General features: G+C 38.5%; 1 protein-coding gene across 1 annotated transcript in view; it reads left to right on the forward strand.

Moving 5' to 3' along the window:
- Positions 1-322: 322 nt before the first annotated feature.
- Positions 323-12,963, forward strand: part of LOC104273407 (dystrophin-like) — a gene marked incomplete at its 3' end in the record, with an annotated part of 54,815 nt that continues 42,174 nt past the window's right edge. Inside the window, exons 1-3 of the mRNA XM_009868742.1 lie at positions 323-394; positions 735-907; positions 4,247-4,403. Of these exons, the coding sequence (XP_009867044.1) occupies positions 323-394; positions 735-907; positions 4,247-4,403 (402 nt within the window). The remainder of the gene's footprint in view (positions 395-734; positions 908-4,246; positions 4,404-12,963) is intronic.

Here is a 12,963-nt window from a genome sequence, read left to right on the forward strand (position 1 = left end):
ATGTTCTTTTGGCAGAAAGAGCTGTGCTAAAAATGAGGAGGAAAAACGAATTCAAACTGTAGAGCTGGCCTGCAGTTACAAAGCGATAAGAAAAGTTGGCTGTTCAACATGAGCTGCCGGTTGCATATTCCTGGTCCTTGCTATTCTCAGGCCCTCCTACAGCCATGGCCCTGACCAGTGTTTTGATATAGCACAAAGTGGCTGTTTATTGCTATTGACTGCTGAGGCCTCTGCTCCGAAATGCGTTCTGTCAACAGAATGTAAGTGAACTTGGCGTTTTAAAGCTCGGCTGCTGCAGACACATAGTTTTCTTGGAATTGCCATGCAGCAGGAGCGGTGTTGCAGTCCCCAGCTCAAACTGAAAATGTTGCACAGGAAGACATACCACGTGCAGGTCAGATTTACCTGAAATCCTGAGGATTTTGTGGGTGTTTTTTTCTGTCATCAACACAGTAAATATATCTCGTCCTTGCTTTGCTGCCTGTTTAGCCTTTTAACTTTGGAAATTTTGGTCAGTATGCTCTGTATGGGAAAAAGGTTGTTATTCATTGCAAATGGTTTTCATGCTAAAGGGAAACGTGGCTGTGTATACAATACATGGTGTTGCCACAAAAGGAGTAATCAAAGGCTGTTCTAAGTCTGTGTTGCGCTGAAGATTCTTCCACTCTTAAAAGAGTGATAGTCTCTCTGATTTTGTAAGAGATCACACATATTGTTTTCTATTGCTTCCATAGGAATTACAGGCAGAAATTGGCACTCATACTGACATCTTTCACAACCTGGATGAAAACGGGCAGAAAATCCTGAGGTCGCTGGAAGGCTCTGAGGATGCAGCCCTGTTGCAGAGACGTCTGGATAACATGAACCTCAGATGGAGTGAGCTTAAGAAGAAATCTCTAAACATTAGGTAGGACCTAAGCGTTAAGTGAAAGCCTACAGTTGGAGTGTAAGATGGAACACTGCGTTTTGCCAGTAAAAACGTTCCATTTTGTTTCTAACAGCACTGGTTTTGTCCATTTTGAAATTATTTGTGCTATTTTGAACGCTGGATTAACTTTGTAAGAATGATTAGTGTTGGGGTTTTTTTGGTGTGAAAATGATAGTAGAGGATTAGGATTTGAGGCATATGATGAGGTTTTGTAATTACAGAAGGAGAGATTAGCATGTTTAAAGTGTAACTGTACCTCCTCTAAATGTAGGCTTTTTCTAGCGCTGGGTATGACTTATTGATAAGTCATGAAAGAAAGTGATTAAACAAACTATATTTATGATAAGTTTTATTTCTAAAGCTGCTATTTCAAGTATAAAACTAAGAATAGCCTTGCAAATGAGAAGACAATTTATTTCAGATTTTAGCTGTTGTGTGGAGAATGGTCAGAGTTGCCAAATAAAATCCAGGGGTAAAAGAAATCCATAGGTGTTGTCATGAGAGGAAAAACTTCTGTAAATATTGCAATGTTACAAATGTTACAAATGATGAAGTGGAGGTACAGGCTTCAATGAGCTGAAGATTTCTTTTTAAAAGAAATTGTTCAGGAAGCTTCTCTTCAGATATGACTTTTACAATAGGCAACCCAGCTCTGTTGCATTCAGTCTCGGGCATTTTTTCATTTTCTCACTTGCTGTGTGTTGGTGGTAGTTCAGAAAGCAGCAAAAGGCAGAAGTGTTTTTCAAAGTAATGTATGAAATATTAGCATTTTTCAGCTCAGGCCCTGAGGGAGGTCAGTCTGTGTAATGACAAAAGCCGTCTTTGTAATATCAATCATTAAAAATAAATGATGTGAGTTTGAAAAGATATTAGTAGCTAAAGAAAAAGAGACACATTCCTCCTTTATTCTGAGGACCAAAGGAAGAGGGACATAACCCTTCAAGGTCTCTCTCAGATTTTTTTCTTCACATGCATTTTACTCATGAACTTGCCCAAATGCAGCAACGTTTGAGAGAAGAAAAACAGTCAGTTTAGTTATATCACAGTGACTTCTTGCATTAAACATTCAAAGCAGCAGATATCTAAAATATTTGTTTCCAATTAAAGGGTTAAGGTGTTCAAAAACTTACTGATTAGGATGGCAACCAATGCTTAACTTCTGTGACATTCAGTTTAAGAGTCGCTGGCCACCAGACTAAATGAACAGGCTATTCTCAGCGTGCCTGCTTAGAGCTGTTTCTCTCCATCACATGGTGTGGAATGGATTTCATCCTAACCAGCAATGCTTACACAAAAGAGATATAAGAGCAGACATATGAAATGTTCCCCAGGCATCAGTCCTGCAAGTCTTATTTAACATAAGTTTTATACTGCTGAAACAGAAGACCTATACCATCACTTAGCTTAGGTGGGCATTCTTTTCTAAATACATTAGATAAAATATATGGTAGATACCAAGAGAAGCCAAGTTCATTTCCATTATTACCTTTCTTTCATTCTGATAAGTCAGTACAACTTCTCCTTATAAACACTTTCTTATAACTAATTCATTTTTTAAAACTATTTTCCTGTTATATGTTTTGTCTGCTCATACTTGAACACAGTTATATGAGTGTACATATATAATGCACACTAGCATGCACATACATAAGCTTATATTCCTGAAGCTGAAGGAATGGCAGAACAAGAGGAGTTACAGGAAAACATTCACCAGACTCGTGAGCAGCAGTAACAAAACCACTTTGGGTCAAACTTTTTGCACTTTTTTCATGTAAAGCTGGATCTGAGGAAGCAGGGGAGAAGTGAAGACTAATGCTTGCCTCCAGTTGCTGCCCTTCTCTGGAGGAGGTGGAAGCTTGCATTTGCTGAGATAAACTTAGGAGACAAGTGTTAATCCGACCCAGAAACTTTGCTCCTTGACTGTATACCCTCTGAAAGCCCTGCGGCCCTTGCTCTGGCCGTTGCCTCCTGCAACTCCCTGTACGATATCCCTGCTTCTCTCCCACCTTGCTGCTTCCAGAGGCATCCTGGGGCTTCCTTCACTGCCTGTAGGGTTGGCCTCCCCCAGCAGCACCTGCTCTGAGGCAGTTTTGCCCCTGCCCACAGCTGCCCTGTGAGGGCTGAGATCAAAAGGCAGCATGGTCTCTGTGTGACCCTCCCACATAGCCTTTAAAGTTTGAAAAAGGAGAAAATTTTCCATCAGTTCACATACCAGAGCAGCTGAGCTTTCTGTCAGCCTGCAGCTGATCTGTCCCTTTACTTTCTCTTTCCTTACCACTCCAGTTTCCTGGTGTAAGAGATTAGGAGGTAAAAGAAAGTCTGTCATTATTTTCCAGAACATTTTATTGTTTTGCTGTTAAGTAATACTGCTTTTGATTTGAATTACTAAGAAGAATTCTTATGTTACCTGGAAGTGAATTAGAAATTTCTTTGCAACTAGCAATTAAACAATAGCATATTCATATGTCTAGAAAAACAAAATCTTAGTGTACTTTATCTATGGTATAAGCAAAATTTAAGGTTAGATTACTCCAGGAATGTTTCAGTCACATATTTTCTCTGCACAGGCAACAGCTGCAGAAAATTAGTAGCTCAGTACTTGATCCCAGTATGAAAAAACACATTTACACATATGCAGAGGAAATATCTAGAAGATGTCCTTATGGAGGAGACTTTGTTTGCACAAAATAGTGTTCTGTATTGTAGTTTTTCCAGTGATTCAATTGGTTTCATTCACACTTGTTTTCAAACGCCACAGACATTTGGCTAGTGAAAGGGAATTCTCTTGGCTTTTAACCATCTCATCGTGGCATTTTGGGGTAAAGGATGGTGGTTCTCTTATCTTAAAGGTGAGCATCCACAGGAATCTGGTCTGAGTTTGGATTATTTGTGTAGGGGCTTAGAGAAATGCTTGCTCTACGCTGAGTCAAAAACTATGTTTTAGTTAATAAATCTAATAGTAATACTGAGAGCTAAATTACTCTTATCCTAGTCTGCATAATATCTGAGCACATTTGGTGAGACTGACAATTCAACACAACTATTACTGCTGAATAGGAAAAGTAGAAAAATAAACAAATAAGGAAAACAACACCCCAAAATAATAAGTGATAGTAAAAGAACAGATACTTCAGGCCAGGACTGTGGAATCAGATTTAAATCAGTGTTGTCAGAATCTAATTCAAAGCTACTAAAGCTATTTAAAAATCATTAAGTTAATGTAACACTAGGATCTTTCTCACTAAATGAGCTTGTACAATTTGGTTTTTTTATTTTCACTGTCCCTGAGCACACCTTCTTTTTAATACGTGCTTTCAGATCCCATTTGGAAGCCAGTACGGACCAGTGGAAGCGTTTACATCTCTCTCTTCAGGAACTTTTGGCATGGCTGCAGTTGAAGGAGGATGAATTAAAACAGCAAGCACCCATTGGTGGAGACCTTCCCACTGTGCAGAAACAGAATGATGTTCATAGGGTATAATATTTTTTTGTTTGTTGTTTTTTTAAAATGATCTTTTGGTCACTGCTTTTTGTTTTGCAGATTTATTTTGTTATGCTGCACATGAAACAGTTCTTGTTGGAAAAAGTAAGATAACACGTCAGAGTAAGTAAGTAAGATGCATTTCAGAGGCAACAAAAATTGAACTTCTTGCATGAGAGTACCAGCTACAATTTTCAAACACAGCTTAGAAAATCAGTGTTTTGGAGAAGGGAGTGCTTCCTACCAGCTGCTTGACTTTTTTAAAAAACAGCACACCGTTTTCATAGACCTGTCACAGACAGCTAGTTTCCATAGTCAGAACAAATACTGACCTAATATTGTTTGGGAATTAAATAAGTAGTTCTGAAATATTTTCTAGATCAGGCATCTAAAATACATTTGTACTTCTTGAAACCCTATTTTGCTACTGATTTTTGCAAACATTTGTGAAAAGATTGGTTGATACCCACCCTAATGCACAACTGGATGCATCGTGAAACTTGTGGTAACTGACTGTAACTATCTATGGCTCATACTAGTTTTGTCAGGGAGTTCTTATGGAAAGACAATAGCAGAGCATCATATGGGGACTGTTCTAGACTCAACTTTGTAGTAAAAAGGAAGCAAAATCCAACATTTGTATGGGAAGTATGCTGAGTAAGTCTTCATACAAAAATTCACACAAGTTTCATGGTAAAGGCATGTTTTAAGTACATTTCCTCTGTTGAATCAAGTTCACATCTGTCTGATGCTAACCTAGTGTCTGCCTTCAGGTAAACAGCTTTTACTTTGCTATGCCATTTGCAGTCTATTCAGGTCTAAATGTGATTTCAGAGTTCTAATACCTCAGTGGGGTGTTTTTTAGTGGCGCCATAAGGAAAACCATTAGGAAACTAGTGTCCTGATAAAATAAATCTGAAGAATTGCTGAATGAAGCAGTAAATGAACAGAAAGTGTTGTTCTCAGAAGGAATAAAGAAGCATGTGAAAGGAAACTGGGCTAGCACACCCAGCTTCAGCAACTTCTATTCTATAACTTATGAATTCCATAAAATCCTATCTAGCCCTTACAATAAGACTTCTGTTTCTTTTGTGTTTGTTTCTGATGAAAACTTTAATCTGTGAAGCACCAGTTGATAACAGATGTCTGTAATAGAAACCAGACCTCAACTCACTAGGACAGATCCAGTAGGAAATTAGGAATACAGTGTCAGGGTTTGGGGTTTTTTACAGAGAACAGTATAAGATCAAGGACAAGGAGCCTTACTGATATAAAAAAATTTGTCCTCTCATGATTAAATGTACATAGTGATTGGAGTGGACCATATATTATGATATTTTTCCCGTTCTTGGAATTTACTTGGATCTAGTATTCTGTCTCCTCTCCTTCATCCACATGTGTTTTTATGGGAGGTTTTTTGTCCTGTTCAGTAACAAAGTATACCTCAGCGTTACACCTAAAAAGTTATTTAGAAGAAAGGTATTTTCTGCTGAATAATTTAGATTGTCGGTCAGATAACTTGATACCATATGAGTATTCCAAAATCAGTGATCATCCTCTCAAATTACTGTGCTGCATATATGTAACTTTCAGATTATGAAACTTGCCACTGAAGGTATTGTTTCTGAAGTTCCTAAATTTCTGATTTTATTGCTTAATGGAGAAACGTGAAATGGTACTATAAAATTAAATTGGATCTGAAATACCCATGGTTTTTTTGCATTAGATAAATTTATTATAAACATTGCTCTAGTAGGTTGTCCTGAAGGACACATTTGAGAGCAGTGAGAAGACCAAGTTTGGAAAGAGACCATGACGTGTCTTGCTGCTTTAAGTTATTAGGAACCTCAAATTTGTGAAAAGTCTAAAAATATCATATATGACTAGGCTTGTTCTTTGGCACAGTCAAACAGGCATTTGTCTACAGTAGCAGCCTAAGGCTTGTCTAAGATAATGTAACACTTTCATGCAAGGGGAAGATTCTTCATTTCCCAGGTTATCCTTCTGGAGAGATGTTGTTTAGTATGTATCTTTCTCACAAAACTTTACTTGAGACTTCCAGCATTACCGCAGAAACAGTGAGGCCAAAACACTGATGACTTTATGGAGCACCACCATCCCTTTTTACCATTCCCTCTGTGAAAGTTATGTGAAATGCCTGAGGTTTGTTCTAACCAGCTGTCTGTAGTAACTTCCATAATGTTCCCATCCAGAACATCAGGATGAAAGAAACGCGATAGATGTTGCTTTAACTCAGCACGACATTAATTCAAAGCCTTTATCCGAAGAAAACTCTTGAGCCAAAGCAAGACTTGGAGGAGGATTTGTGTAGAATTGTTACAACAAAAGTTTTGTCATCTAAATAGTATTTGAGTATTTTAAAACATTACTTTTTCTCCTAGATTGAAGAAATAATTTTGTCATCTCTAGAAATTAATTCTCCTAAAATTTTAATATTGTATATTATTCTATAAGCTATTGGACAGTTTTGTAGAATTTATTATGAAGGTGGAAAGATTTCAGTGATGGACTAAGTGATCTCTCAGTCACCAATCAGCTAAAGTGTTCAAAAAATTTAGAGATGAGAAGTGTTACATAAGAGTAAGGTACTATGAATGGTGCAACGTAACTTCAAAAAACACATCTCCTTCCTCCTTTTTTTGTTTTCTTCTCTGTATCTTCATTGCTGCAGATACATACAGAAATAAATCTTTGGTCATCATGTCTGGTATCAAAGCTAGAACATTCTAGTTTCATTTAGAACTATGGCTTCTCTAGTTTTCCCATTCTGTAACACTGCTGTAGTTTAATGTGAGGCCTTTCTACTTGTAGGTATTCTGATTCCTTGTGGAAAAAAAGAACAAAACGTAATCCTTGAAATTAGGTTACCATGTCTGCTCTTCAAAGATCTCTTACAAAGTAAGAGGGAAACCAATCAGTGCAGAATTCTGTCGACTTCAGGTTGTCTTTGACAAAATTTGTGTTTGCAGCTTGGAGTTCCTCTATTAATTTTTTTTTTTCCTTGAGCACTATGGACTTTCTATTACTTTAAAAGTTTATTTTAGAGAAATAGATGTACAAAGGCTTTATCCAAATGAGAAGCTTAGTTCATTTCTGAACATGAGGAAAATAGCTTGCACCAGAGTATAGAAGTATCATGCTTAAAACTGGAGCACACTATTGGAAAGCTATTTTTTTTGAAGAGTTTTGTGCCCCTGCTCAGAACCAAAACTTAACTCTCAGGATTTTGGAAGTGGAAGTAAAGAGCAGTTGAATTTTGGTCTCAAGGAAAGAATCTACTGATTGTTCATTTTGTTCTCCTGAATGTCACCTCTGGAAGTCAGTCTTCAATAAACAAGCTAAGTCTCCACCTGATCTGACCAGTCTTTTAAATGACCCAGTCTCCCAGCTTTGGTCTTCCTATATCACTACAATGTCTTTCCTTCTCTAAAGAACTGAATTTGCCAAGTAAAGCCAGAAGTGAACCCAAGTAAATTCTTCATTGAAAAATACAAAAAACCTCAGCAGGGGAACATTATTTATAAGCAGTTTAAGTGATTACTGTTGAGAAGTGGCATGATGAATGCAAACACAATTTTATGCCTAAATCCTTTTTTTCCTGCAGTGGGGTTACAAGCTGATTTTATTTTGTTTTATGTAGGAAGGATAGACAGGGAAAAACGAGGTGGGGATGTTGCCCTCTATGTCAATGAACAGCTAGAATGCATGGAGCTGCACCTACAAGTGATGGTGAAAAGACTGAATGTCTGTGGGCCAAGATGAAAGGAAGAATAGGAGACATTACAGTGGGGATCTGCTACAGGCCACCTGACCAGGAGGACCAAATGGATGAGGCCTTTCATAGACAGATAGGAGTCGCTGCTTGTTCACAAGCCCTGGTCCTCATGGGGCACTTTAACCACCCCTCTGTTGTTTCTCAGCTGGAGAGACAATAGATCAGGGCACAAGCAATCCAGGAGATTCCTGTAATTGATTGATGATAACTTCCTTCTCCAAGTGATAGAGGAACCAATGAGGAGAGGTGCCATGCTAGACCTTATTCTCACAAACAAGGAAGGGCTAGTGGGCAATGTTAAGCTCATGGGCAGCCTTGGCTGCAGTGACCATGAGATGGTGGAGTTTGAGATCCTAAGGGCAGCAAAGAAAGGGATGCTCAGCAAGCTTGAAACCTTCAACTTCAGAAGAGTTGGCTTTGACCTCTTCAGGAATTTCCTTGGTAGCATACCCTGGGACAAAGCCCTGGAGGGATTGGGAGCCTGGGAAAGCTGGTTGGCTTTCAAGGATCATCTCCTCCCAGCTCAAAGGCACTGCCTTTCTAAAAAGAAGAAATCTGGCAAAAACGCCAGGAAACCTATATGGATGAACAAGGAACTCCTGGCCAAAATCAAACACAAAAGGGGTATACATAAAGGGTGGAAGCAAGGACTGGCAACCTGGGATGATTACAAGGAAGTTACTCGTATAATCAGAGACCAGGTTAGGCCTTGGTGGAATCAAATCTGGCTAGGGACATTAAAATGTGGGAATGAGAGACCTCTCTGGAGCAATACAGGTGACCTGGTTACGGAGGATATGGAGAAGTACTCAATGACTTTTTTGCTTCGGTCTTCAATGATAATCACTTGATAACCACCAATGATAACCACCCAAGTTACAGAGGGCATTGGCTCGGTCTAGGAGAATGAAGAACCACCCAGGGTAGGAGCAGATCAGGTCAAGGAACACCTAAAGAAACTGTAGGTGCACAAGTCCATGGGACCTGATGAGATACACCTATGGGTCCTGAAGGAAATGGAGGCTGAATTTGCTAGGCCACTGGCCATCATATTCAAGAAGTCATGGTAGTCTAGTGTAGTTTCCACAGATTAGAAATAGGCTCCATTTTTTAAAAAAAGCAAAGAAAACCCAGAGAACTACAGACCAGTCAGCCTCACCTCTGTGCCAGGTAAAATCATGGAGCAGATCCTCCTGGTAACAGTACTACGGAACATGAAAAATAGTGAGGTGATCTGTAACAGCTAACATAGCTTCACTAAGGTCAAATCATGCCTGCCTGACTGGTTTGGTGGCCTTCTATGATGGAGTTACAGCTCTGATTGATATGGGAAGAGCAAATGATGTCATCTACCTGAACTTGTGCAAGGCATTTGACACTGTCCCACATGACATCCTTGTCTCTAAGATGGAGAGAAATGGACTTGGTGGATGGACCACTCCATGGATAAAGAACTGGCTAGAAGGTTGCACTCCAAAAGTTGTGGTCCATGGCTTCATGTGAATGGCTCGATGTCCACATGGAGACCAGTGATAAGCGGTGTTCCTCAGGGGTCTGTTCTGGGTCCAGTGCTGCTCAACATCTTTGTCAGTGACTTGGACAAGCACATCAAGTGCACCCTCAGCAAGTTTGCCGACATCACCAAGCTGTGTGGTGCCGTGGACTCACTTGAGGGACCATCCTGAGGGACCTTGACAGGCTTGAGAAATGGGCCAATGAAAACTGCATGAGCTTCAACAAGTCAAAGTGCAAGGTCCTGCACCTGAGTTGGGCCAATCCCAGGCACAAATACAAACTGGGCACAGAGTGGGTTGAGAGCCCTGAAGAGAAGGATTTGGAGGTGTTGATAGATGAGAAGTTCAACATGAGCTGGCAGTGCACTCATGCAGCCCAGAAGGCCAGCCCTGCCCTGGGATGTATCAAGAGAAGCATGGTCAGCAGGTAAAGAGAGGTGATTCTCCCCCTTTACTCTGCTCTTGTGAGACCCCACCTCGAATTGTTAGAAAATCATCTGGAATACCTCAGATGTCCATAGCAAAGATGAAAAGAAGTTTGTTCTTACTGTTAGGATTCTCCTAGTTGCCAAGATTGAATTTAAAAATTTTAAAAGTAGGATTCAGATGAAAATTTCAGATGCTTGAGTTTATGCCAGAGGAGAGCTTGAACTCAAAATGAGAAAAGATATCCATGCAGTCAAAATCATTGTTGTTTTATAAATGTGAGGTGCTTTTTTAGATAAGGCAATTTGGACTTTATCCCAAAGGCACTCCCATAACTACTATTTGTCTGAACTTTATATGATGAGTCATTTTGTTGATTTCTGACATCTAAAGAAATTGTGTCTATGCCAAAGTCGTAGAATGTGGGTGAGGGGGGAAAGTTAGTCAATGATAAAAAAGTACTGCTGTTCATAAAACATTATTTAATTATCTTACAGTTTTCTTTGCTTTACTAAGACAACATAATAACGTTGTCTTTAAATTGTATTAATATCTGTGTCCATGTTACTGTTAATCTCAGTTAAGTAACTTAGACATAATGCAGATAGCCTGCTTTTTCTTTCATTCTTTGAAGAGTTGCCACATCTTCCATGTAGTGGTTATGTTAACAGCAACAGTAGCATTTATGAACAATTTCCTGGAAACTGATCACTTAATATCTATAGTAACAGTGCCTAAGAAGGAGTGCAATTCCTGCTTCAGCACACTAACCTCTTCTGGTGTCACAGCTGATATCTGCCTTTTGATGAAGTTAAACCCCTTTTTTAGAAAGCATTCTGGTTGGGAAACATCTTGAAGCAATTTAATTTTACCCTTTCTCTTTAAAATTCGTTAAAAGCAAAAAAAATCTGCTTTTCTAATAATAGAGATTAATGTTAGACTTACTAATGCAACTCTCTTCTCATTATATTTTCATCTTTCGATTTAAACAATCAGTGTTTCTCCATCTAAGGGGATTTAAGGACATCCATGAGGAAGTAGTGGAGATGTGAGATAAGCTGACCAATATATGCATTATGAAAATGGTGGACAGAATGCCATTACTGCTGTAGTGTTGATGACAAATAGAGATGTTTAAATAAAGTAGTTTACTTGGATTTTTGTCAGATCATATATTATCCATGTTCGATTTCCTCTACAGTCACCATGAAGTGTGAAAGGAGTTAAGGAGTTCAATGAAATTAGCCTGAAATCATTAGCTGTAAATTAGACATTCATTCAGACTAATTCTGTTTTCAGTGATGGTCTGCTTATTATAAAAATATATTTGTCAAGACTGTAGAGAGATAATTTTAATTTTTTTTTTTTTGCAAAAGGAAGTGTCGTTTATTGCTACTTATGATTTTTATTGGTAGTGTGTACCTATTTCACAACAAAACTTTAATCAGAAAAGCTGGCTTTATCTTCACACAGTAAGAACATATTTTGGTATGGGCTAGTGTGAAACAAGCATTCATTATTTCGGACAGTTTTCTGTGCTACTGCTTCAGTCTCAAGTTTTTTTCCATTCTCTCCTTTTTAAATTTCTTATACTGAAACATATTTTAACTCGCTTGGTAGAAGTCTGCAGATCAAAACTAGGGAAGGCAATGAGAATCGTAAATAGATCTTAACACCGTACTGTGTACTATTCTAAAATTCAGGATTTGCAGATTATGATTACATCCACCAGCTGGATGGAAAAGAAAACGTTTAACACATTGTCTCACCATTTCCCTTTAATAAAAGAGAAGGAGATTCTCATTCTCAGACTGTGACTAAATACCAAATTTACAGCCAGAAAGGTTCCATTTGCATTTCTCATTGTTTTGAGAAGATAGATACAATAATTCCTGCTCACACACTTTATGGGATGCAGTATACATATCTGATTATGTTATCCTTGCTCTGTTGCTGCACAGGATACATTGGAGAACTGTGGTTTTAAAGATCTTTTGGAAATACAGTGCCACTAGGTGTATTTGATTGTTACAGTTTTATTCAAAAGCATAAAAAAGGTATTTTGTGTCCTTCTTATTGTTTGTATGTTTAAACAGCTAGACTTGACCTGACTACAGCAGCACCACTCCATACAGCAGTACTACTCTTTCCAAAATACATAGCTCAAAGGCACTTCTGGCTTTTATGTATCCTCCAAGTTCTCTGTTCTGGATTATCTGTGACTTCTCCCTTCTCTTGGTGTGTGTGGGCAGAACATACCTTTGTGTGTGTGCCTCCTGTTTGAACCATTTGGGGCATGGACACTTCTGAGAAATAATCTGTCTTCAGAGATGCTTATAAAGGGTATTATATCTTTAAGCTGTTATACAGTCGTAATGTTTAAAACACAATATGACCATTGATGTCACTTTTAACACTGTCAGATGAGAGAAGCACACAGTCCATGGGGGAGCATTTTAAGTTATGTTACCTGCTGGCTTCCTTGAGCTGCAGACCTGCCACACTCGTAGTGGGACAGAATGATGTAATATCAGTTGAGCACAAAGGCTAACTAAAGGAATAGATTTTTGTCATTTGGAGGCATGAAAAAGGCTTATTGTATTTCCTCTTTCCATTATACTTCATGCAAGAGTAAAGTACAAATGATAAAAATTTCCAAGCCTAAAAATGGCTAGGTTAGAGTTTTAACGCTGGAGTAGCCTCACTCATTTTTTATGCAGAACAGTGTTCAATGTTAGTTTACTTGTTAACACGCAATACTCTATTTGTGAAAATCAGTGATAGTTCTTGAGAGTCAACATAGTTTTTTAAAACATCT

The sequence above is a fragment of the Apaloderma vittatum genome, unplaced genomic scaffold (genome assembly GCF_000703405.1).
Source record: "Apaloderma vittatum isolate BGI_N311 unplaced genomic scaffold, ASM70340v1 scaffold10894, whole genome shotgun sequence".
NCBI lineage: Eukaryota > Metazoa > Chordata > Aves > Trogoniformes > Trogonidae > Apaloderma > Apaloderma vittatum.